Source organism: Gymnodraco acuticeps, unplaced genomic scaffold, assembly GCF_902827175.1.
Source record: "Gymnodraco acuticeps unplaced genomic scaffold, fGymAcu1.1, whole genome shotgun sequence".
Classification (NCBI taxonomy): domain Eukaryota; kingdom Metazoa; phylum Chordata; class Actinopteri; order Perciformes; family Bathydraconidae; genus Gymnodraco; species Gymnodraco acuticeps.
In genome coordinates, this window is record NW_022990135.1 from 682,653 (window position 1) to 706,076 (window position 23,424).

General features: G+C 42.0%; 1 protein-coding gene across 1 annotated transcript in view; it reads right to left on the minus strand.

Annotated features, from left to right (window-relative positions):
• Window positions 1–14,556, minus strand: part of LOC117546722 (E3 ubiquitin-protein ligase Midline-1-like) — a 30,930-nt gene extending 16,374 nt beyond the window's left edge. The window contains 2 exon segments of the mRNA XM_034217069.1: window positions 3,016–3,809; window positions 14,503–14,556. Coding sequence (XP_034072960.1) covers window positions 3,016–3,741 — 726 coding nt within the window. The 5' untranslated portion in view covers window positions 3,742–3,809; window positions 14,503–14,556.
• Between the last annotated feature and the right edge of the window lie 8,868 nt (window positions 14,557–23,424).

Below are 23,424 nucleotides of genomic sequence, written 5' to 3' on the forward strand. Positions count from 1 at the left end.
AACCCGTAGTGTGTATCAAACTCACGTTAGGTGCCAGATGGCTGTCGTGAGATTTTTAAGGGGCTGACAGTTGGTCAAATCCCCCCAAACTAATGCGAGGAAGATTTGTTTTCTGTGTGAGAAAGAAGATGCTGCCCGTGTTTATACAACTATTGTAAGGGTAGAAGGTAGTCTCGAGTGTGAGTGTGTGTGTGCCTGGGTGTGTGTTTGTGTGTGACAGAGGGCAGGCTCAGTTAAGTTAATGAAGCAGTCATACGTGTATCGTTTCTCCATCTGCACGCAATGTCCTCATTACGACTTTATATATAATCCTCAACATAATTCAATCATAAATAAAGTAAAAGATAATTTCACTGAACCAGCAAGATTTGATGTTAAAATAGTAAGTTCCCAATAGAGTGCACGTTAATGAACATTTAAAAAAATGGTTAAAATGGACTGTACTTATATAGCGCTTTATCCAGTCTTTACGACCCCTCAAAGCGCTTTACATACTACATGTCATTCACCCATTCACACCCATTCATACAGAGCAGTACCACTTGCTCTAGGACCTAACATTCACACACACTCACACTCACACACCGTTGGCCATCGGGAGCAACTCAGGGTTAAGTATCTTGCCCAAGGATACATCGACATGTTGGCTGCACGGGCTGGGATCGAACCCACAACCTTCTGGTTGAAAGACGACCGCACTCCCTCGCAGCCACAGTCGCCCTTTTTTTTGGTTGCCAAAACTGTGGTGATAGTTTGGTTAGGTGTATTCACAAACATAACTTGGTTTAGTCTTGGAAATATCCTGGTTGACTTGTTGGCTGTCTCTGAAGTAATTGCATAGTTTTGGATTTTGGAAGTTAATAAACCGTTTTTTCTTTCTCTGCAGTTGATATGGACATTCTACTAAAGCTGTTAACCCCAAATGCGTATACGTTCAGCATCTCAAACTGTAAAAGACACACAGTTTGAATGTCCTCAGGCAGTTCATTTAAATTAACATGTATAGTGTGAGTCACAAGTATATGGTGTCATGCAACCTTTAATAATGGGATTAATTATACTTAGTGTATTTCTTCAGGGGTTGGAAACATGTATTGAACTGCACGTAATAGTACACAGCAGGGATTCAGAGTACGTACATAATGCATCTATGAGGCATCATGGTTGTTGAGTCTCGTTTGCGTGCACAGGCCATATGTTGCTACCTGTGAGCATGTCAGAGCGACGAGAAATCTGCTATTGCGGTGCTTTTTAAATGACAGCAGATAAGTAGCCTGTATGATAACGGCTGGGTGTGCTGACCTGTGCTATGTTACGTTCTCTCTCTGGATGAATGGAGGGAGCAGGATAATTAGATGATGCACTGACCTGTAGCCTCCCCGCTAAGTATTCTTCTTTTGCTGATACACTCAAGATGAGGAGGCACAGACCTTGTCAGCCATGATGACAGGACATAAAGCCCGTCATGTGGAGCAGAAACACTTGGAAACCAGCAGCGGACGTATAATAACAGATCAATGAGTGGGATGTTTTTTTGCTGATTTTCTTTTTCTTGAGAAACAAGAAAAGTGCTGACACTAAAAACGTTTCAAGTGTTGCTTTTGGCTATTTTTTGGTTTTCTCTTTTACTAATTTAACAAAGCTACATGTACACATGTCTCACTAATACCTTTTATTCTACACAACTAAGATTTTGTTGCTGTGTTTCTTCCATTATACCACCAAAGTTGTGCCTCCGCTCTGAGGAAGTATTACAAACAACCCACTTAAGATAAAATGGACTTTTATTAATCCCTCGTGGGGAAATTGTTTTTCTGCATTTGACCCATCCTAGTGTTGGGAGCAGTGTGCTGCCATTTTGAACGGCGCCCGGGGAGCAGTGTGGGGAACGGTGTCTTGCTCAGGGACACCTCGGTAGCACTTGGTCTTGCCGGGACTTGAACTGGTGACCTTCCAGTTGCCAAGTCCCTATCGACTTTGCCACCACCACTTGAACATGTGTTTCAAACCTCTGGTAAAAGAGAAACCTGTTTCTCATAGAAGTCAAACCACAGCTTTGCATTTTAAGCTTAGCAAGGCTGAACAAACATTTTCAGAGTCAGCGTGCAAGAGGGTACTGATGGAAATGTTCCCTGGGTAAATTACGCTTTGGAAACGCTTTTGTTCGCATTGTTCTGCGAGAAAGTCTGTGATATATGGGATTATCAGAATTTGACCTTCATTGGCTGCATCTGCTGTATTATAGGAGTTACATGACTAACCCCGAAGTGTATGCAATTCTAAAATAGTCGCGTATCCCTTTAAGAAATGTTCTTTATTTGTTATGATTATGGGATTATTTTAGAAAAAGCATCCGGTGGACATTCAGAGTAACACATCCTTCTTCATGAGCTCTGATGTAACACACAGATATATACACACACACACACACACACACACACACACACACACACACACACACACACACACACACACTGCCTCTCTGGCCATCACCAGCACACTCTAATAGCCATGCACAATTAAGCACACCTACACCCTGCAGGCAATTGGCACTCATTAACCTGCAGCCTCATTGAAGACACCATGCCTCGTCACTAATGACACTCCACATATTCACTGTGTGTGCATGCCTCTGGATACCCTCCTGGCACACTGGCAGGATATAGTGATTATGCTAATTGCTTAATTATTCAGCAGATATATTAAGTCAGCATGAGATGATAAAATCTCACTTGATAATCGAGTTAGATAGCTGGGTAAGGATAATAGGATATTGCAAACTGCAGAGCAGCATAAAATTACAGCTTAAAATAAAACATTTTTGTTAATGGAGTGTAAACTGTCCAAAAATGTTAATATAAAAACTTTGATGTATCTGCCGTTAAAGGCTCCAGGTTAATTAGAGTTCAGGTTTTAGAGAACTTTGATAAATCTTTTAAAGCCAAATCATCCCAAAAAGGAACAAATGAAAAAGAACTTGGAACAAAAGAAAAGTCAACCAAGGTCTGTGCTTACCTTGAGTTTTTCATAGCGGTCGCTCAGCGCTGCCACCTGGTGGTCTCGGTGCCTTCCCACCAGTTTGCACAGCGAGCAGATCAGCTGATCGTCCGTGACACAGTACATGTTCACCTTCTCCTCCTCGTGCTCCAGGCACTGCAGCCCCCTGAGGTGGGAGTCTGGCATGGGCTCGATGAGCCGGTGGGCGGTGAACGGCTTCTTGTTCGGGTGCGTTGCTCGGAGGCACTCCTCGCAGTACGACACCTCGCACGTCACACACGTTTTCACGGCATCTTGTGGCGGGTCCTGCTCACAGAACTGGCACTGGATGGGCTCAGGAGGCGTGCCCGGGCTGGACATGGCGGCACTGAACGGGACCAACGCCAACCGGTCTCTCCCTTCCTCTCCGGGAGAGTTGGGCCCGCTGTGGGGCGCAGGCAACGCCAGCGGAAGAGGGATCCCAGCCGAGGATGAGGCCCTCTGTACTCTATCAATAATGTTCTGCAAGGTCACGTTTCTCTTTAGTCCTTCTAGTCCACGTTCAGGACTCAAGGAGATGACATATCTACAGGTGGGGCACTGGAAGGCGCCGATGCTCAGAACTGATTCGTTGGTGGTACAGTGAGAGATGAGGATGCGATGGGCGCAGCCGAAACACAGGCTGTGAGCGCAGGGCAGCAGCAGTGGGTCTTCAAAGAGCTCCAGGCAGATTGGGCAAGTCAGCTCTGACTCCAGTGTGTCCATCCTGCTCAGAGGAGGCCAGGCGGGACCAGGCGCAGCGTCAGCGAAATCCAGAAGAGCCGCTCAGCTGTCTGCAGGCCGGAGACAGAGAGATGGTGGAAGGAGAGAAAGGGGAAAGAAAGCAGAGGGATTTGTGATTAAATGGTGTGAAACTGCTTTATAACTCAATGGAGCAGATCACTGAGCAGACTTAAAGAATGGAAGTGTTAACTGCTGGATTATCTAAGTCTGTGTGAAAACGGACCATGAAAGCAATTGATATAAAATACTAGACAAATAGAATAGCTTCAAAAAATGTGACATCTTCAAATCAACGGCAATGATGCAATCATTAGGTAAAGACATGCTGTGTGTTGACCAACGTTTGCAGATGTGACCGGTATTGTTTCTGGCTTTGCAGTTGCAACACTTTAGTTCAGATTGAGCTTGGTTTAACAAGACTGTTTTTCACAGCAGACCCTTAAATGCACCACTAAGGAAGGGTTTTCAAAAAGTGCACGCATTCCAAAAGCTCCTGGACAGACACCATGTTGTTTAATAGTGTATCTCCATGTTTAAATTAGCAGTTAATGCGTAGTCATGTGTTCTCTGCAGTAAAGGTAATGCCCTCTGTGAAGCTCCGTGGTTTGATTAGAAAGTTAAACTGTGCATGTCAGTAATTGAGAATGGAACCATAGGGAGGGGTATAATGTTGATCCTTTTAATTTTAAGTTTCAGCACTTAGCGCTGTGGCAGTAGGGTGTAGTTCTGAATTTGGGTGCAGCAGTGGCAGCTGCAGGCACAGCTGTAGTCAATTGGTAATTAGTGCAAATGTCCATTTATTCCCCCGCAGAGGAACTCGGCCTCCATTTCTGTTTGACCCTGGTGCTGAAAGTCACCCATGTTCAATATGTGGGATACGTTTGTCTGTGCACGTCTGCATTTTCATTTGAAGTTTGGTTATGCCTCAGAGGGAAAAGCCTACATTCAAAGCATATGAATGCAATCAACATATAGTTATTATCGTGTAAGAAAAGTCACAAAACAAACTTTTTAAGATTAGATGAAACCTAAACAAACCCTTCAAGGGAATTAGATTCAAAGAGATTAATTTCTACAGAAGCAAAGAAAGCGATATATAGATAAGACTAGCCCAAATGCAAACTATTGAAGATGAAATAACACAATTGAACTTGTGCTGTTTGAATGCATAAGAGAAAAAGCCTCAAACATAGTGAAGATGTGTTTTTCCCAAGTGGAAAATGCAAATTGAAGCATAGCTCAAACTCATATTTAATATAATTCTAGTCTAAAAATGATAATAATCACTGTAATTACTGTTCTGAATCGAATGCATGCGTCACTGAGGCACGGCCAGTCTACCGTATTTGTTGTTTCAGTAGATGTCGGATCGCCACACTCACATTATCCCTACCCCCCATATCACACTATCTTTACGCATGGTTTCCTTTCATCCTCTGTGCCTCGCCCGTCATATCTGAGGTTAGATAACATTAATTTGCAGATGAGGATCAGTAAACGGATTGAAGGAAAAAGAACATTCTTAGGTTTATCATCAAAACTAAAATTGTGCGAGTCAAGAAACTCTGCTGTCCAAGATAGTCCGTATGTTAACATATAGCAGATAGCGTTTAGAGGGAGAAGAGGGCAGATATTGAGTAGGAGAGATGGAAGAGATGCAGCAATCACACGCTCCAAACAAAATGAAATGTGTTTGGAGGGCCTGAAAACACAGCAAATCCTCAGACACTCACATCTACACGTGTCCATACGCATCGATACACACTTAGATTCCTTCAAACACACGGCAGGAGACACAGAAGAGCCTCCCTCAGGTGTTTGTGTTGCCAGAGATATTATATCAGTCCAGTAAAACTCAGAACTCATGATGTTTAAGCCTTTTTGCTCAATTTACCACAACATTAATACATGAAAATCATCATGCTCTTGAATCAAGCTTTGTTTGCATGCATGTTTACAAGTGTGCAGTCTTCTGTCTGGTATTTTCTTCTGGGGCAATACAGCACATATTGGTGTGTCCTTAATATTGTATTATTGAAAGGTTTGGCATATTAACATGTAGGAGGCCAGGTCCAGGAATAAAAAGCACCAGCACTGGATCATTAAGTCTCACTGCTGGCGACTGTTGAATATGAGCAATAACCTAAAGTCAATGCTTGAACACCTGGATTGAATTATAACATGTTTAATATGGCCATCATCTTACATAACATGCTAACACCGTTTAAAAATCCTGCAGCACAGTTCCCTAATTGTATACAGTATCCAGTTATAATATGTTGAAAACCATGCCTCAATCAAAATCTATAACAAACAGTAATGTATGATGTGTGTAATGTGCATTAAGTTAATTTAGGGTATACATCGAGGTGATGTGTGTTTGCTGCAGTCGATCCCTGTTCACAAATGTCAGCAAGGAAACATACAGCATTCTAAAGAAGCAGAGAGAGGAAGTGAGTTGACAAAGAAGGTGAAGTTCGACACTGATGGAGCTCTGACAGCTGACACCTTGACAGCTGGGGACATATGTGGGCGCCAAAGCATAAAGGGAATAAATCCATCTCATTCTGACAAAAAACAAAACATATAATCCTACATTTGACATGCAGAGTTAGATGGATCCAAACTGGCTGGGTGAAATGCCTCTTAGCACACCATAGGTGACACTGTTGAACCGTGCATCGAGGTGACGAGGCACACAACACACGGAGGAAGAGGAGCAGAGAGAGGAACAGGAAGTCAGACTGGAGGAGGAAACAAATCCAAGTTGTTTATTTTCCCACCATCCCCTTTCGCCTCATGACTGTCAGAGCTGCCACTGTGTAGAAAGACTCGTCTAAAGTGCTGGCAACACTAACGTCAGTACCCATTCTCTTCAGTGGGGGGCAATACAAAACAGAGTGAGCATCAGTGGGAGCATCATCCGGCTATTTCCCTTCAGCGTCTGCATGTGAGCAATAAACAAGGCGTCTTACCCATCAGAAAAAGACTGTTTATATGCTTGTGCATTATGTGAATGGGCCATAATAATGTAAGAAAATACACAAACATTATATGTGTTTTTTGTAGTTTTTCTTCTGCCAAGTATGGTAACAAGTGTTGCTTTGCATTAAAGTCACTTAAAAACATATTTAATATTCAAAATTGGCACCACACATCATGTATCGGTATGTATCCTATTTGAAGCCTAATTGCTGATATGTCAGCTCTCCAACTGTCATGGGGACAGCTTATGGTTGCATATTTTTTCATTATGAGTTCCTTATATAAGATAAGATAAGATGGACTTTTATTAATCCCTCGTGGGGAAATTGTTTCTCTGCATTTGACCCATCCTAGTGTTAGGAGCAGTGTGCTGCCATTTTGAACGGCGCCCGGGGAGCAGTGTGGGGAACGGTGCCTTGCTCAGGGACACCTCGGTTGCACTTGGTCTTGCCGGGACTTGAACTGGTGACCTTCCAGTTGCCAAGCCAAGTCCCTATCGACTTCGCCACCACCGCCCCCATTATAATGATTTCTGTTACTTTGAATGTCCTTTGTAGCCTCGTCTGGATGCATAGAGCCTTTCCCTGCTCTTTAGTTGATGTTGGGAATTGGGAACCCGAGCAAATGTTCACCAGCACGGTACTACATTTTCCAATCATTGATGAGTTATCCTAAAGCCTTTTAGTAAGCAACATTTAAATGTATTTTCTTTTTGCCCGGGGCATGCAGCTTCACCTTTAATATTTTAGCACAAGTTGATGTACGTTGCCATCAGCTAGAGTAAGCTGAAGACAAATTAACTGGAGTCTGTCGGGGAATGTATAGGTCAAGTTGACGGACGGTGTTTGGTAAAAACTGAAACCAAGTGCCTGAAATGACATCTAAAAAATAAGGCTGTATCAAATTGCAGTTAAATGTGCACATCTTATAGTTCAATGGGAAGATATACCAGTAAAATAAAATGTTTGGCCCTATTACAGTACTTTTACTTGACATACTGTACTGTTAACCTCTGCACACAGCTGCAGTTGAAGTTCACGTCCTTACCGTCTACAGATAACAGAATGATATCTGACAGATATGATATGCTTTGGGGTGTGTCAGACGATCTGTGGTAGAGATGCCCTTCCTTCAAAAAGAATCAGATTCCTGCATCATCTTCTTCTCCTTCTATTCCTGACACTTCTTTGTATTGCTCTGCCTCTCTCCGGTTACAGAGCCGTGTAACCAAGGTCCAAAATGTTACCTTTCTATTTTGAGAGGAACAAATGTCATTTCTCTGATGCTACTGGTAAATGTGTACTGTTCTTATTTTTGAAATAAAACCTTGTATATGGTCTCTCATCCGTAAATGTCAGCGAATAACCTTTTGCTTTAGAAATGTTTTCAGTGTGAAAGAGAAAGCTCACTTTTGATATTTTGAAGAGACCCTAAGAAAACAAGAAAACACTTAACCATTTCAGCACTCCGATATGAAAGGGGCCCTTAACTGCCCTGTAGTGTGTTATACAGGTTTTAGTGCATGTAAATGGTCTGCAAAGGATACAATCGCTTTGTTTACTTCTCTACACATCTAAGCGGTTGACCAATCACAACAGAGCAGCCAGCTAACCAATCAGAGCAGACTGGGCTTTGGTTTCAGACAGAGGGGTGGTCACAGTAGAGACACTACATACAGATATGATGAACCTGGAAATGAGCATAATAGGGCCCCTTTAAAACTCTTTCAACCTGTTTGTATTTGGCTAGAATTCGTCTGCGCTCTTCTACTAAATATTTGATTGACTTTGGGTCAAGGGAGGTTGTGGCTCTCCCTTCCACTCGCAGTTTAAGCTGTTCAAATTTTTATAGGAGCTCTTTCTATCCATCTTCTAAAAACTGATTCTACACGAGCACAATGCGGGCAAAAAACAGGGGCTGTGTTTCTGAAATGGGAAAATGATGTGAGTGGTTTCTGTGGTTCTCCATAATATATGGTGCAGATCAAAATGTACTCCTAATGATTGTAGGACGCTTTATTCGTCTGACTTTATGATATTTTGTCCTCTTTAAACTCTGCTTCAGGGGGGTTATATTTTACTTTTAGCGTTTCGGTTTGATTAATATTTTATAACTAGACCGTCTTTTGCCAAATTGAGCTGAAGAAGTTATTCCGCAATGGCAGAGGGGAGTGATTCAATTTCCAATATCACTCATAAAGATACAGCGAGGAGCCAAAAGCTATTTAACACTCCTCAAAAAAACATTTTGGTGGGTGGAGGGGGCATTTGGTGGGTTGATGTGAGCGGCTGTGGCAGTCCATGTAGCAGAAACTAGAAGTAGGTCATCCCCATTGACCTGACTCACACAATCATCATACACTGTGTGTCGCTGTATGATTATGCTGTTCCAATTCTCTCCACAGGAGGCAGAACATAGCAAACACACAGTGAGATGTTGGTACCAAGCGAAAGAGGGCAAACCATCCGCAGCTGAGCGTAACCATTATCACATCTGCGTCTCGTAAAAAAAATCCACATTTGGACACAATTTCTCTGAAATATTTTCACATGGGATTAAACTGAAGGTGGCAAGACTTTTAAGAAATAATTCGGACATTTAATACATTTACAGCAAAGGCGTTCCAAATGTGTGGCACAAACATCTCTTACTTTCACAGTAGAGACTCACCAGTGCTCCATTATTCAAGTATTTTGTGAACCCTGCATAAATGATTGAAACTTTTCCTGAATTATAAAACACAACCTTATTTTTTCTTTCTCTTTTTTAAAAACGTCCCCACTCTTCATATTGTACAACATCTAAACATTTCCACACCTTGTTTACCTCTCTTTCTGTCGAAGAATTTGAAAGAACCCTCAACCGCTTATGGGATTTGATATTCACAATCTGCTTTCATAGCAGCAGCGGATAGCCCGCATGGAGAGATTAACCTCGACCTCACGGAGTCGTGGAGAACACGTTGTCTTTTCAGGGTCACGCTCTCCGGGCCAAGGTCAAAGCAATGTTCCTTGCAGATTTATATTTTGCTTGGAAACAAGAATGTTATCGTTCAGCACACAGATATGCAGCCAAGCAGAAAGTGCTCCCTGGCATGTGGAGCTAAATATTATTCTGAAGCATTTCCTTGCTAAATATTTGTCTTTGGCACTGCTTGTAGGAAGTAAATTGTGCCACCCAAGTGCTGGAAGAAATTAATTAAATGTCGTCTACACTGCATATCGGAGCGCAATGAAAAAGTGAGTTAAAAACTACACTTTTAGGTAGTGTTTGAAGTCCAAATCAAAGGAGAATTAGATTTGAAAATCTCCCTCATCTCCTCACATCTCAACTCCCTCTCCTCTGCCCTGTACAGTTAACTAGACACACACACAAACACATTATGTCTTTGTCTGATTCCAGTCACCCCGCCATGTTGATCGCTAATCCGCTTCCTACCACACTATAGCCGTGACCAATGGTGGCCTTTCATGTTGCAAAGCGGTCAGTCACACCTAACAGGATTGGCTGGTCGTAGCCAGGGATGCCGAGGCTATTAGTGATTATGATAAAGGGTGACATTTGTGATTTTCTGTTTGTGTGTGTGTGTGGCAGGGTCTGCCTGGACTCTTGCTTGTGTGACCTAGATTGTGTGTAGAGCTGAATGTGAAATGAGATGTGATGTTTGGGGACAAGAGATTATACAGAAGGGGACAAAAACAAGGCTGGTGATGTCAAGGACGTATTGAATCAGGGTCAATAATCTCCATACCCCATGACACACACACACACACACACACACACACACACACACACACACCACACACACAGGGAGGAGAGTGTGAGATGGAAATGAAAGTGCTTGTTGTATCTTGAATAATGAAGGTGACTGTGTCTGATACTGAAAAGACAAACGTTTGAAACGTATTTGTTTATTTTAATCTTTATTTAAACATGTGCCAAAGGGGGGTTTAGATAAAGTGCTGCCTTGGATGATGGAGTAATAACTGATCATTTGATAAACTGATGATTTCAGACACATTTAGTTAACGCCTCCCTCTGTGATCACAATTATTCTATAATGTTGCCTCAAAATATGTGCTTAGGATCCCCTGGTGGAGATGAAAGTGATTAAACAGCGGTAATTCCCCAAAGTGCTAAATTATCATCGCGACTCTGATTGGATAATGAAATGTTTTCAGCATTAAAGCGGCCCCAGAGAGCTGGCAGACGAGGTGAGCTACTTAATGCATATAAACACATCAGTAGTGGGATGAATATAAATATATATGCTGCAAAGAGAGTCATGCAACAAGTTAACTTCAAAGTAGACACCGCCAAAGTATCCGTCTTATCAAGTTATGCTCGTGCCGTATTTTGAATCATTTGCAATCCAATTTTGTGCAGAATATTTGTTTTAATGTTATTATTGACACCTGTTTTTGTATCTCTTTCTGTTTATTTAATTGATTTACTATTTACATTATTTGTGTGTATTTTATTTATTTATCATTCTTAACATTATTGTTGTGCATTTCATAATTTTAAAATGTTTCTTTAGATTTTTTGAATGTAATTTTCAATTGATGTATTATTCTTTACATTACGTAGATGTTGTTGTTTTCTTGATTCTATTCATTTAAAGAAATGTAACTTGTTGAAATACTTAATATAAAGTGTTCAAATCCCCAGTCAAAATGAAATTGCTCTTTGGAAGAGGGTTTTTATGGAGCTAAGAATAAGAAAATAAGGTCTCAATTATGGAGAGACACATCTTGATGATATAGGAACTTTCGTAAGAGTTGCTGTTGAGTGGAATTTCCTTTGAAAGCTGCTTCTCTGCACATGTGACCTCCGTTTAACCTGAGCATGTCTACAATGACCCTGCTTCATAGAGCACCTTCATACCAAAACACCCACCATATGGACGGCTTTAGAATATGCTTACAATTACACAGGCTTTTGAAGCGTGCATTTTTGGAGTATGACTTTTCAGAGTGAAGTGAGACTCGACATGATCTCTGTTTACATTAAATCTGAAGGGAAGGAATGTCAAAAAAACACACATACGATGATTTTGAGTTTGAGAGGCCCCTCGAGTGGCAGATCTTCCAAAAGGATGTGACTTTTTGAACATCTGCCGGTCTGCAGCAGATTACCCCAAAAGCCTTGATGCATATCAAATGGCTGCGACATAGCTTCAAACTCACAATCTGGTGTGGGAAATGACTAACACCGAGCTGCGTGTGGCACCTGTGAAGGTTGTTTGTCAGGGCTGTTGGTTCCAAAGGGAAAGCTGTAAAAGGTCGTGTTTTTATCAAATCATTCAAAGGATGTGAGCTTTGTTTGTCAAGTTGGAGGACAGTCTTCAATGCAGAGTGGTGAGTTTTGTGAGGAAGTTATGTGAGTTAAGGGTTACACTTTGTAATATGACACAAAAGGCAACTTTTTAGCACTAAAAAAGCAAACAAATGTAGATATATACGACAAATGGCACCAGAAACACGCCTACTACAGCACACTGTAGGAAAAAAACTTTGAGGAATCACTTATCCTCACCACAGGACTGCGCACGCTGCCAAGTCCCACAAAACCGATTTTTACTCATTGTCACAAGTTTCCATGGCAATATTGCACTCTCATCTTATGCGGTTGGTGATTAAAGAACGCACTGGGGTGAATAAAATGAACTGAACTAGAGTGGAAGTAGGGGGGGAGGAAGAGAGGGAAAAAGTATTCCAGTCTGTCTTTGTCCTTTTCTTTTTTTGAAGGATGTTTAGATAGCAATTAGCAGTTATCCCCTCCAGCGTCTGAGGTGGGAGACTGCTGACACTTTGAAGATCAAATTAACCAATTAGGGGGAGATAAGAGTCTGAGTTACACCTCCCCATTTTAACATGTAGTGAGATAGCAGGATATTTAGAGGGCAACATGGGGGCTAATGCTATCAGCAACCAACAACAAGGTTTTTTTTTGTTCTCGTGATTACGGCAACAACACCCAAGAGGGCACCTTTCCCCCTACCAAGCCTAAACAAAGTGACCCCCACTCAGGAAGAGCCATGACGATACAGCCAGGGCTATATTTGTCTACGTGGTTCCCACAGTCAATCTTCAGGTTTAAAAACAGAATGATCCGAGAGCTGAGATGATTGCACGCCCAGGCTGACAATGACACTAAAAAGTGTCGGGGGAAACAGGAAAAGAAACGGCCAACAATACTATTGTTGCTATATCGGTCGGTGTAGTGACAACTACCAACAAAACATCAGACATAGCCTTCCTTGTCTCTGTTTGTCAAAACAAATGTGGGATGCATGTGGCAACCTGCAAGCTTTTTATTATTTAAAAAACTTTGTTTAAGACCCATATGTGATCTAAACACTCGCTGTAGGTCAAATCTGTTTAATTTTGCGACAGATTTGAGACTTTTCATGTACTTTTAGTACAGAATGTTGCATTATTTTGGACTGAAATCTTAAGAAGTTGCTACAAAAGTTGCACAAGTTTATTTTAATCGCATCCTCCCTTAAATTAGTCCCTTAAACCACAGTCCCAGTATAGTGGCCTCCCTTCCTTCAGTTTCTCATTGTCCGACAGATCGAACACTGAACCTGGATTTCCTTGATCTGTGTGACCCGGAGCAGGTGGACAGGGATCAGTAGTAGTAGCACTGAGCCTGTGGCAGCCAGCTGTCACACACACACACACACACACACACACACACACACACACACACACACACACACACACACACACACACACACACACATGCTTCAGCGTCCGCAAGACGCATGCACACACACTTGCATAGTTACTGTACACTCATAAACACGCCTCAGCACACGGGAGAGGCTGTGCAACTGAATAATCTGACATCTGGGTGGTTCATTTCAACTGACGGAGTGAAGAATGACATGCAGAGTGTATAGCATGTGGATGTATGAGCATAACGCTGTGTTACATTCACATACACATTGAAAACATTAGAAACAACTTTCCCCTTTAATTGTTAAATAACACTGTCAGACATGCTGCCTCTTAAGTGCATAAAAGACCATTCAGGACCTTTTAAAGTCATGCACACACACACACAGCACTCTGAAGTACACACACATTTTAAGCATCCCTCAAGGCGCTGTCTTCCATCTTTATGTATCTTGGGCTTTAAGCAAGCACCAAAACACAGTGACTCCTTGAAATTAGGTCACGCAAAACAGACTCTCATACGACCTAGACCCCAACCCCCACCCCGCCACCATCACACACATAATTGGAAGTGTGTGTTGGGTCAATATCTGAAAGTGTCACAATCCATACCAGTGAATCTTCAATTTTCACTCAAACACAACCATTTCCAAAAATCCAAACAATTCAGCATCAAGCTAAGTTATTACACTTTTCAGGGAATAAACATGGAGGATAAAACAGAAAATTAAAGTTCTTTACATAACTAAACTTGCTCTGAACTCCAGGACTCATTCATAACTCATTGTTAAAAATCTACATTTGGTTACTACAGAAGTTTCTCCCTGACCATGATACAGATGGCTCCACAGCTTTCAGCCACTGCTCTATCATTATCATTCCTGTATTGCTGGCACTCAAAGGTCCCATTCCTCATTCCCACTGAGAATAAAACCTGAGACGGAGGGTGAAAGCATGCGGGAATCCCCCAGGGACACACACACTTAAGTAAACTAAAAAAGCACACAAACTCCCCCAGAGACAGGCCCTGTGTACAGTCTGCGAAAGGACACAAAAACAAGCTTCCTCTTACCTTCCACATGATTAAAATCCTCCACAAACAAAGTGAAAACAGAGAGGGAGAGAGGAGGCTATATTTGGCTCTCTCTCTGCTCTGTGGGACGCAGCAGACGCAGTGGCGAGCGGAGAACCTGGGAGCCAGCGAGGATGTGGATCTGTCTCCGTGGCTGTGTCATCACCTCTCATGACATGTTTCCTCCCCTGCCTGTGTAAGCCTTTCCATCCTGACCCGGCAGGGAGAGAGAAAGAGAGAGGGAGAGAGCAAACCACCCCCCTCTCTATCTCCCCTCCTCCTCCTCCTCCTCCTCCTCATGTCCATCCCTCCCTCTCTGTGTCCCTGTATTCAAATATGCCAGTAGGCTGCCCTGCCTTTAAGTAGGCCAATCACTGAGCCACCGGGGGCGGAGTCTGGCCCGGCTGTGTGCAAGTGTGTGAGTTTGCAGCCATACGTGAGTAAGTGTGTGTGCATGTCCTTGCTTAAACACTGGCTTGCATGCATATGTGGACACGTGTGTGTACACATCCAAAGCCAGCTTACATCATGCTTCGATTAAAAGGACCTCACCGTGATCTGAACGCCTTGTACCGCTGTGGCTCAAATCTGCCGTTGTGTTTTATGCCCAGCAGGAACAAATAAAGCACAGCCCCTCCCCAAGTCCTCCCATTCAGTTCAGTGAAATTCAAGCATGTCTTTCCTGTTTTGGTGCGATCTCATCTAGTTGAACTTTTCCAGCAGTTGCAGAGATACTCGTGCATGCTGTTCGCAATTTGAAATGGCTCTGCTCTGTATGCATTACCCACATTGGAGCCATGACATCCATTTTCCGTGTAGAGGGTGGGACAATTCTGTCGAACAGAAGGCTCGTGTCACATCTTTAAAAAGGCTGGGTTGAAAAACACTACTGGGGTGGAAATGACCTGCTATAAGGGTGGATTTAGAATCATTCTCGCCCTTGATAAATACAAAAAGAGAGTCATCAAAGACATACTAACAATTTTCCGATTTGTCAAAAGTGTTCACGCCAATGCAAGTTGTTCACAGACGTGAAACATACATTTTTATAAAAGCTCAAGCCGAAGTTGGATTTATATCACCACAAAAACCAATGACAGCAACTCCCAACTGTCTATATAATAAGCCTCTTTCAAGTGGATGGATCTCTGCAGTTGAAGGTATTCAACTATTTTGAGATGTTACTGTATCCTTCATCTGCCTCCACTTTTGCGTCCGTGACACGTCCCCAGCATCAATTCAGTCTCTGTAATTTTGAATGTCCCTCCCCTGTCTCCCATTCTACCTTGAAACCTCAGCTGTTTTGGCTGCTTCTCGTTAAAAAAAAACAACCCCCTTTCTTTATGCGGCCCACAAGGAAAGCAGCTTAAATTAATCTCTAGTCAGTCATTCAGCCTCCCACACAAAGCACTCTGCCCTGCCAAACTGAGTGCAAAGTCTGATCAGCAGTCCTCAGCTATCTCGCTCCAAACGATACCTCACGGTCATGTCTGATTCACGCAGGATGCTGCTCTTAGTCCTGCCAATTGTGCATAACGGAAACAAGCGTGAAGCCAAACAAAGAATTGTCAGAGCTAACCATTATTTAGGACTTTATAGAGTGTGTGTGTTGGGTTAGAAATGGGACTCGAAGCTTTGAAATCTGTTCGTTGGTCGCTAGATCCCAAATAATCCCCAACATTTTGCCGTTGGGAAGTGAGTCATGTAGTTGGACGTTTAGAACATTGCAGAGGACTATGGGTTAACTCCATACTGTATCCTAGAATGCAGGATCCTATAGAGGTTTTTGGAAAACAAAGACGTTTTATTACATTTAAACAGTTTGTTTAGGTTTGATTCGTTTTAGAAAGTGTTTCCAAACTTGAATGCACCTTTTAATAGATATAGATAAAGTGCTTTAGACGACGTGTAAGGTCAATTTAAAGTTATTTTTGATTAAGTGAATACATGTAGTCTTCTTAGATCTCCCTAATTCCATTGATTTCCATTGATCATGGTTATTAGCAGTGGTGTGGATGCTATTTATTGTTAACTTGTATCATGGGTGGACTGTTAGTATCCTTTGTGCGACGCAGTGTGTGCCTACAATAGGTCCATGTACAGATTTGGTGTGTGTGTGTGCTGTGGCGGGGATTGTGGTGGTGTGTGTCTGGCAGTTGGAGTGGGATCAGTCGAGGTGAGGCTGCTTCTTAAGAATGCACTTCTGGAAAAGGACAAGGAAAAAGTTTCCAACTCGGGTCAGTTCCCTGCGAGAGTAAGACCACTGGCTTTGTGAACACTGCTAGATCCCCAAGAAGGGGATATATAAGATATATATAAAATATAAGCACACACACTAGTCTATTCTATAAGATTATTATGATGGATGGATCTGAAAGGCTGAATTCATTAACAACATTTGTAGTTTGTAACTTGATATTTGTGTGCTTGCTTTTGAATTACTAGAAATTAAATTAATTATAATTGTAGTTTACTCAGTGTTAGTTTTACAACAGCTGCAAGGCAAAGGCAAGTATAATCAAAAATCACTAGTTGGTAAGATGTGTCTTTATGCATCGTGTTCTGCTATAGAGATATGTTTACAAGTAACACAAAATGGGTGGAGGCCTTTTTCAAGAATGTGTATGTCTCCTTACTTTCCATGTTGAATGCTATCCTTTTAAGGATGATGTCATTAAGATCTGGGAAGAGACACCACACAAATACAGTATTTGCACTAAGTTTGGTGACCCTATTAGCACAGCAGTAAGCATGTGGAAATAAAACTCAACTCTTTGGAAGTTGGAGACCTTGTACATGTCTCTCTTGTAAGTTTATTTTTTGTTTAATCCCAATGGGACTTCCTGGTACCATAAGCTTGAATAAAACGTGTTTTCCTGCAGGGAGACAGCTATGCACACACAAAGTAGATATAGATACTGCAAAGTGGTTACATTTCCCCAAAGTTGGAGGTTATCCAGCAGCACTCTTCAGAATTAAAGCACACAGATGCAAAGCCTCTTCATTCATTCAAGTCTCATCAGCCTCCGTACTACCGCAAAGTCGAGTTTTTCACCTTGAACTACATGTTCCCGCCTTGCTCCGGGTGATATTTCAGTTTTAGCTTCAAATGACATTGTGCGAGTTACAGACAGAGGGTATTGAGTTCAGCCGTAATCACAATGGACAACTTTTTTTATTTTTGAGGAGAAAATGTACATTGATAAATTGAAGCCAAAAGAAAACGTAATACCAGGAAGATGATGTTGCAGTTATTTGGCATACTTTATCATGATTTTCACTTGAAATGGCACAAGATAAATCAAGCAAAGAGATGATAAAACAGGCTGTAAAACAAAAGCTCAGCTATGGAAACAAGCCTCTTTGAAACTACTTTTTTATTGTTTGCTTTACATAAACTGCTTTGTGTGCAATGCGGGGGGGGAAAACCTCCTCTTGCTTTTGATTCCCAACCTCCCAATGACCACTCTGTTAGTTTAGGAAAGCTGGTCTCGGCTGACTTTAAAGAGGTCTTATTTTTAACAACCAGGAATGAGTGGAATGTGGTGGAGTCCGTCTCTTCTCTCGGGGTGAGACCATTTCAGGGATAAAGCAAGACAGGGTTACGACCAGGACCTTTGGAGAGGTCACCGACGCTGTGGGTAGTCTGGGATTGTGGGATTTTACATCACACGTGTGCAAATAGACACGTGACCACAACACACAGGGTTTAGTCAGTCCCCAACACAGGGTTTAGTCAGTCCCCTCTAGGTTTAATTTGTGCAAAAGGACACATCGATGCATATGAGCATTACTTACACATATCCATGAGCTCCATCTTCAAGAGGCATCTTTACGATTTAGATATACAGTGTCTTAAAACCCCTCCCAGTTGCTGATCACTATCTTGGACAGTACATTAGATATGCATTCATTTTTGCATGACTCATGGGAGGCTGGGAGCCGGTCTTGCATACATTTGAGTGCTTTAGTGTCTCCCTTTGGCGCCCTGACTAAACATTTTTTTTACTCATTTAAAGTTAGTCAAAGTTTGGGCACTTTCGTGAAATGCAAAACAGATCTACCCTCTCACTGACCTCTGGCCTTTTGAACTAAGTTGACATGCGGGCAGTAAAGCATGGCTTCAATCAGAGAGGAGAAGATGCAGCTGGTGCCAGCCGGACAGAGACTCTGCGGCTTTAGATTATGTTGTAGAGTCTGCGAGATATCTGTTTCTGTCAAGTGAAATCAGGGAGTAAACTGATCTAATCAGGGACAAACTAATACAGAAAGGCCCCCGAAAACAGGTTTAAGAGAGGAACAGAGGGGGAGGGGGAGCCATGCAGATAGATGAAGAGATACAGAGGGGGGAGCAGGAGATAAAGTCGTGATAAACATCAAATAACGCTGCACTACTTCCTCTGAAGTGGATGTTTTTGGTAGAAGAGAAGTGATAAAAAGTAAATGGATTTACTAGGAGTCACTTTAATTAGTGTAGTTTTGGTGAACTGACCCTTTAAATGTGCCCACTAGGAGTAAGTTGCAAGCACAGAAGAGACCACTCATTATGACTGAGAGTAACGCGTTTATTAGGTGATTCAACAGACTTGAAATGAGGATTCTGAAGTGTGTGTGTGTGTGTAATCATGTCCATCTGTGTACGTGAACTGTCCGTCAAACCTGGCAAACATTCCCTCCGGTGATTCAAGAGTACAGAACATGAGATTCTCTTAAGAAAAGGAAGCATTGTGCAGATTATTTCAAATGCCATTGTGAGTCAGACAATTCAAAAAAGGTCAGGCGTTCAACGGAAATATTTTGATTCACTGCTGTTTGTGAATATAACAACGAACATGAGTCAATTGAGTTCAAAGTGAGTAATGATAAACTGAATCTTCACTCTGCCGGCTCATTTTGAATAGGACATCAAAGTGGATGTGATAAAAACAGCATCCTCCAAAGCGATAAAGAAGAGCCATTTCCTGTCACATTTTATGACAAAGCTGAGAGCATCCAGTAGCCATTTTTGGACATGATGCATGCATACCAACAACCACACACACTCTCACACACACACACACACACACACACACACACACACACACACACATAACTAGGTCCATTGCCTGAATCTGACACATTCACCAGCAGCAATGGCTCAAGGTCGTCCTCGGCACACGGACACTTCAATGGCCAAGAGCACACACAAAAATACTGATAAACATACTCACAGATGGACACACATAAACACTTGGATATATATATATATATAATATATATATATATATATAATATATATATATATGCGTGTCAGACAGCATCATCATTAGCTGCCAGCAGAGCCAATGTGTCCTCAAACTGTCACGGAAAGGAGTCGCATCCTCTCTGCTCGACCTCCACCCAAACCAACACCAGCTGGCACACCATGACAACGTTATATATTCCCAATGAAAAACACCTGATATCCTAAAACAACGAGCTTGTGATTTAATTATTTTTCTTATATTGAGAGGGGGAAAAGAAGGTAGGAAGGTTTAATTCCAGGTCAGGTCTCATTCAGGATGTTACCAGCTCCTAAAATACATTCTCTAATCAAAGTTAATTAAAAAATTTGCAAAAATGAGAGATAATTGTACATGCTACTGTTCAACATTACCAAAGCTAATATCATATCAAGACTAACATGAGATAATTGCACACCCACTGCATTTAATAAGTCTCTGGATATCATGCAGCGTGTGGGAAGCATCAGACGTCCACCACTGTGACACACAGCTGAGTTTGTCTTCAAGCTAATGTGCTATTTCAGGCGTCACTGCATTATCTATTAAAAAGCTCACACAGAGAAAGTGCAGCAGTGGCTGTGTTGAGTGAAATAATGGTGTGATGAAGCAAAAATAAAAACAACCTTCACTTCTTATTGTTGAGCCCAGAGTGAAAGCTTATCATTAGGGTCTCGTATTCTCCCGTGAAGTATTGTCATATTCAAATTAAATTCCTAATTATGTCCAAATGTAAAACCCTCCAATTAGTGCATGACCATACTTTCCCACAATGCTCTGCTTGTGTTTTGCACCCAGTCACCGTACCATTTGTCTCTGAAGTTGTATGACTCCTGAATCTCCTGAATAGAGTTCAGCTCAGGCTCACTTCATCAAGAACAGCAGAAGCTCTTGTTATTGTCATTATAAAATGACATAAGACATATTTATTCTGACTATTCATACGTGGGAGAAGACTGTTCAGTAGCACTTGTGACCTTTCAGGGTGAATCTTTCTCGATGAGTCATTCCGCCGAGCCTGAAACTGCTCCAGCTGCGACACAGATTCCTACCGTGTGCACAGAAATTCATTGATAATACCATACCACACTTTGGGTGGCTCAACTTTTTCATTTGGAGCCCTGAAGGAGGCAATAGGAAATACTATTTGATAGCAAGCCGTTATTTTAAAGTCATATACTGCTGCTACACTCTGTGGTGATAACAAATTGACTTTTACCCAGTTGTGCCCAATGACAGTATGAAGCATGAATAAGTTATAAGTGAATGTCAGCCTCTCCGACCTCCCTTGCTCCAGTGTGTGTGTGTGTGTGTGTGTGTGTGTGTGTGTGTGTGTGTGTGTGTGTGTGTGTGTGTGGTGTGTGTGTGTGTGTGTGTGTGTGTGTGTGTGTGTGTGTGTGTGTGTGTGTGTGTGTGTGTGTGTGTGTGTGTGTGTGTGTGTGTGTGTGTGTGTGTGTGTGTGTGTGCTAAATGTCATGCTATGGTTATTGTACTATAGTTCAGCTTGGCAGTGAGGAAATATTCAGATTTATGGGCCTGCCATCACCTGTGACAGGGAGAGTGCACACACTCACACAGGAGAAGCAGGAAGTGGGAACATCTCACTTTGCTTATACTGAATGTGAAAGCTTGTACGGCCATAAAAAGAATCCGAGATGTAAGCGGGGAATACAGATGACTATGAAAGTCGGTGAGAGGAATCCAAAGCGGGAACATTAATCAAAGTGTATGCATTTTGTATGAAGGTGGGGAGGGGGCTTCGTACAGTGATGGCAGGGGGACTACAGTATAAGACAGCCATGAATTATAAATGGGATAAATTATGGTCCCAGTTGGATCATTAATAGTTTGAAATATTTAGCACTGTATTCAAGCTCAGGTGTGATTTTAATCATCTTAAATGATCTGCTTAGCAGGTTTACAGCTGTTTGAAGGCATGTGAGATCCAAATGTAAAACCAAAGAATGAAACATTGTCTCTTTTGAATTAATTTAGGAACATTGAAATGTTTGTATGCGGCTCATTTTCAGGCTCATATTTGTATGTAGTGTCTCTACATGTCTCCATGCTTTATGTTCAAAAAGCTCTTTATTTGTATCATACTGCCTGTGCTGCAGCACCTCTTTTCACCCTCTGTCTGAAACCAGAGCCCAGTCTGCTCTGATTGGTTAGCTGGCCGACTCTGTTGTGATTGCTCAACCACTCAGGCTAAGGGGCGGGACATATCTATCACGTACAATGTGTTGGAGCAGGGAGTGTGTTTAAATGATTAGATTGTGAAGTTAAGGAAGAGTTCCTGAGTTCCATGTATGTGCTGCACAAACCAGTGTCTCAACTAACACTTACTTTCTCACAGAATTAATAAACAAATGGAGAAGGTTCAACACATATATATAAATATGTCTGTGACTTCTAATGCAATATTTAGACAGGCTGACACTCAGGTACACAGACAGATCGACGTGCGTCCCGGGGAGACAGAGCTTCTTTAAGCGAATGACATTTGCTTCCAACAGGGTCGCTTGCCCTTTCTACATGTGTTGTTTATGTATCGAACTTGAGCTGTCCCCTCAGGCTGAGCCAACACCTCGTCTCTATTCTTCTAACATCAGCACAGATAAATACTGCCAGGCTCACACACACACACACACACACACACACACACACACACACACACACATACATTGTCCTCAGAAGTTCAATCAAAAAACCTCCCACAGCACTTTTCCAAAGCTTGGAAAGAGACATTGTTGGACTGTGTGTGTGTGCTTGCGTGCTCTCCAAAACAAGCAAAGCAATCTATAAGACCATTAGTGATATTGCATTACTCTCCCTTGAAATTCATAGCATCAAACATTTCAGTATGCCTTATCTGCTGGCACTAAGTAATCGGTTCTAAACAAGGTGGCTAAAAACAGAGACATGAGTGTGTTTGACCCTTCCATGCAAAGAGCATCCTCTCCTATTTAACACTTTTCAATGTATAAATGCAGTAGATCATGAAGAAGCCAACACTAGTGATTATGTAAATAAATATATGGAGGCGTGTGGCGCAGTGGATTAGTGCATTGGTGTTCGGATCAGGGGAGCACAGGTTCAAACCCCACTGCAGTCAGCATGTCGTTGTGTCCCTGGGCAAGACACGTCACCCCAAATTGCTCCTGTGGGGATTGCCCACAGTGTTGAGTATGTAAGTCCCTTTGGATAAAAGCGTCTAACAAATAACATGTAATGTAATATATTGGCACAGGGATTTGCCACAAACACCAGGGTTCCTTCACGATGGCCCTGTGGTGCACCACTTTTTGAAAAAAACAATGCAACATTGACTGTAATGTCATATAGTGTCATAATATAAGATATACGCAATACACATTGAAGGTGCGTAGAGAAACTTGCTAAATATGTTATTTATGCAAATCAATATATGTTGTCTAGATGCACAGAAGTCCGAAATAACACTGTCATATAAGGTGATGGAAAATTGCTCAGTAACTAAGAATATGTTACCTTATCATAAAGGAAATACATTCCTATTGGACGCATCAGGTTGTACCCTTTTCTTGCTGATGCTACATAGATGCTTTTACAGTTCAGATGTAACTTTTATCGCTACATTTGGGTACAATTTTCCCAAACAATGTGGTTTCTCAGTGACTGT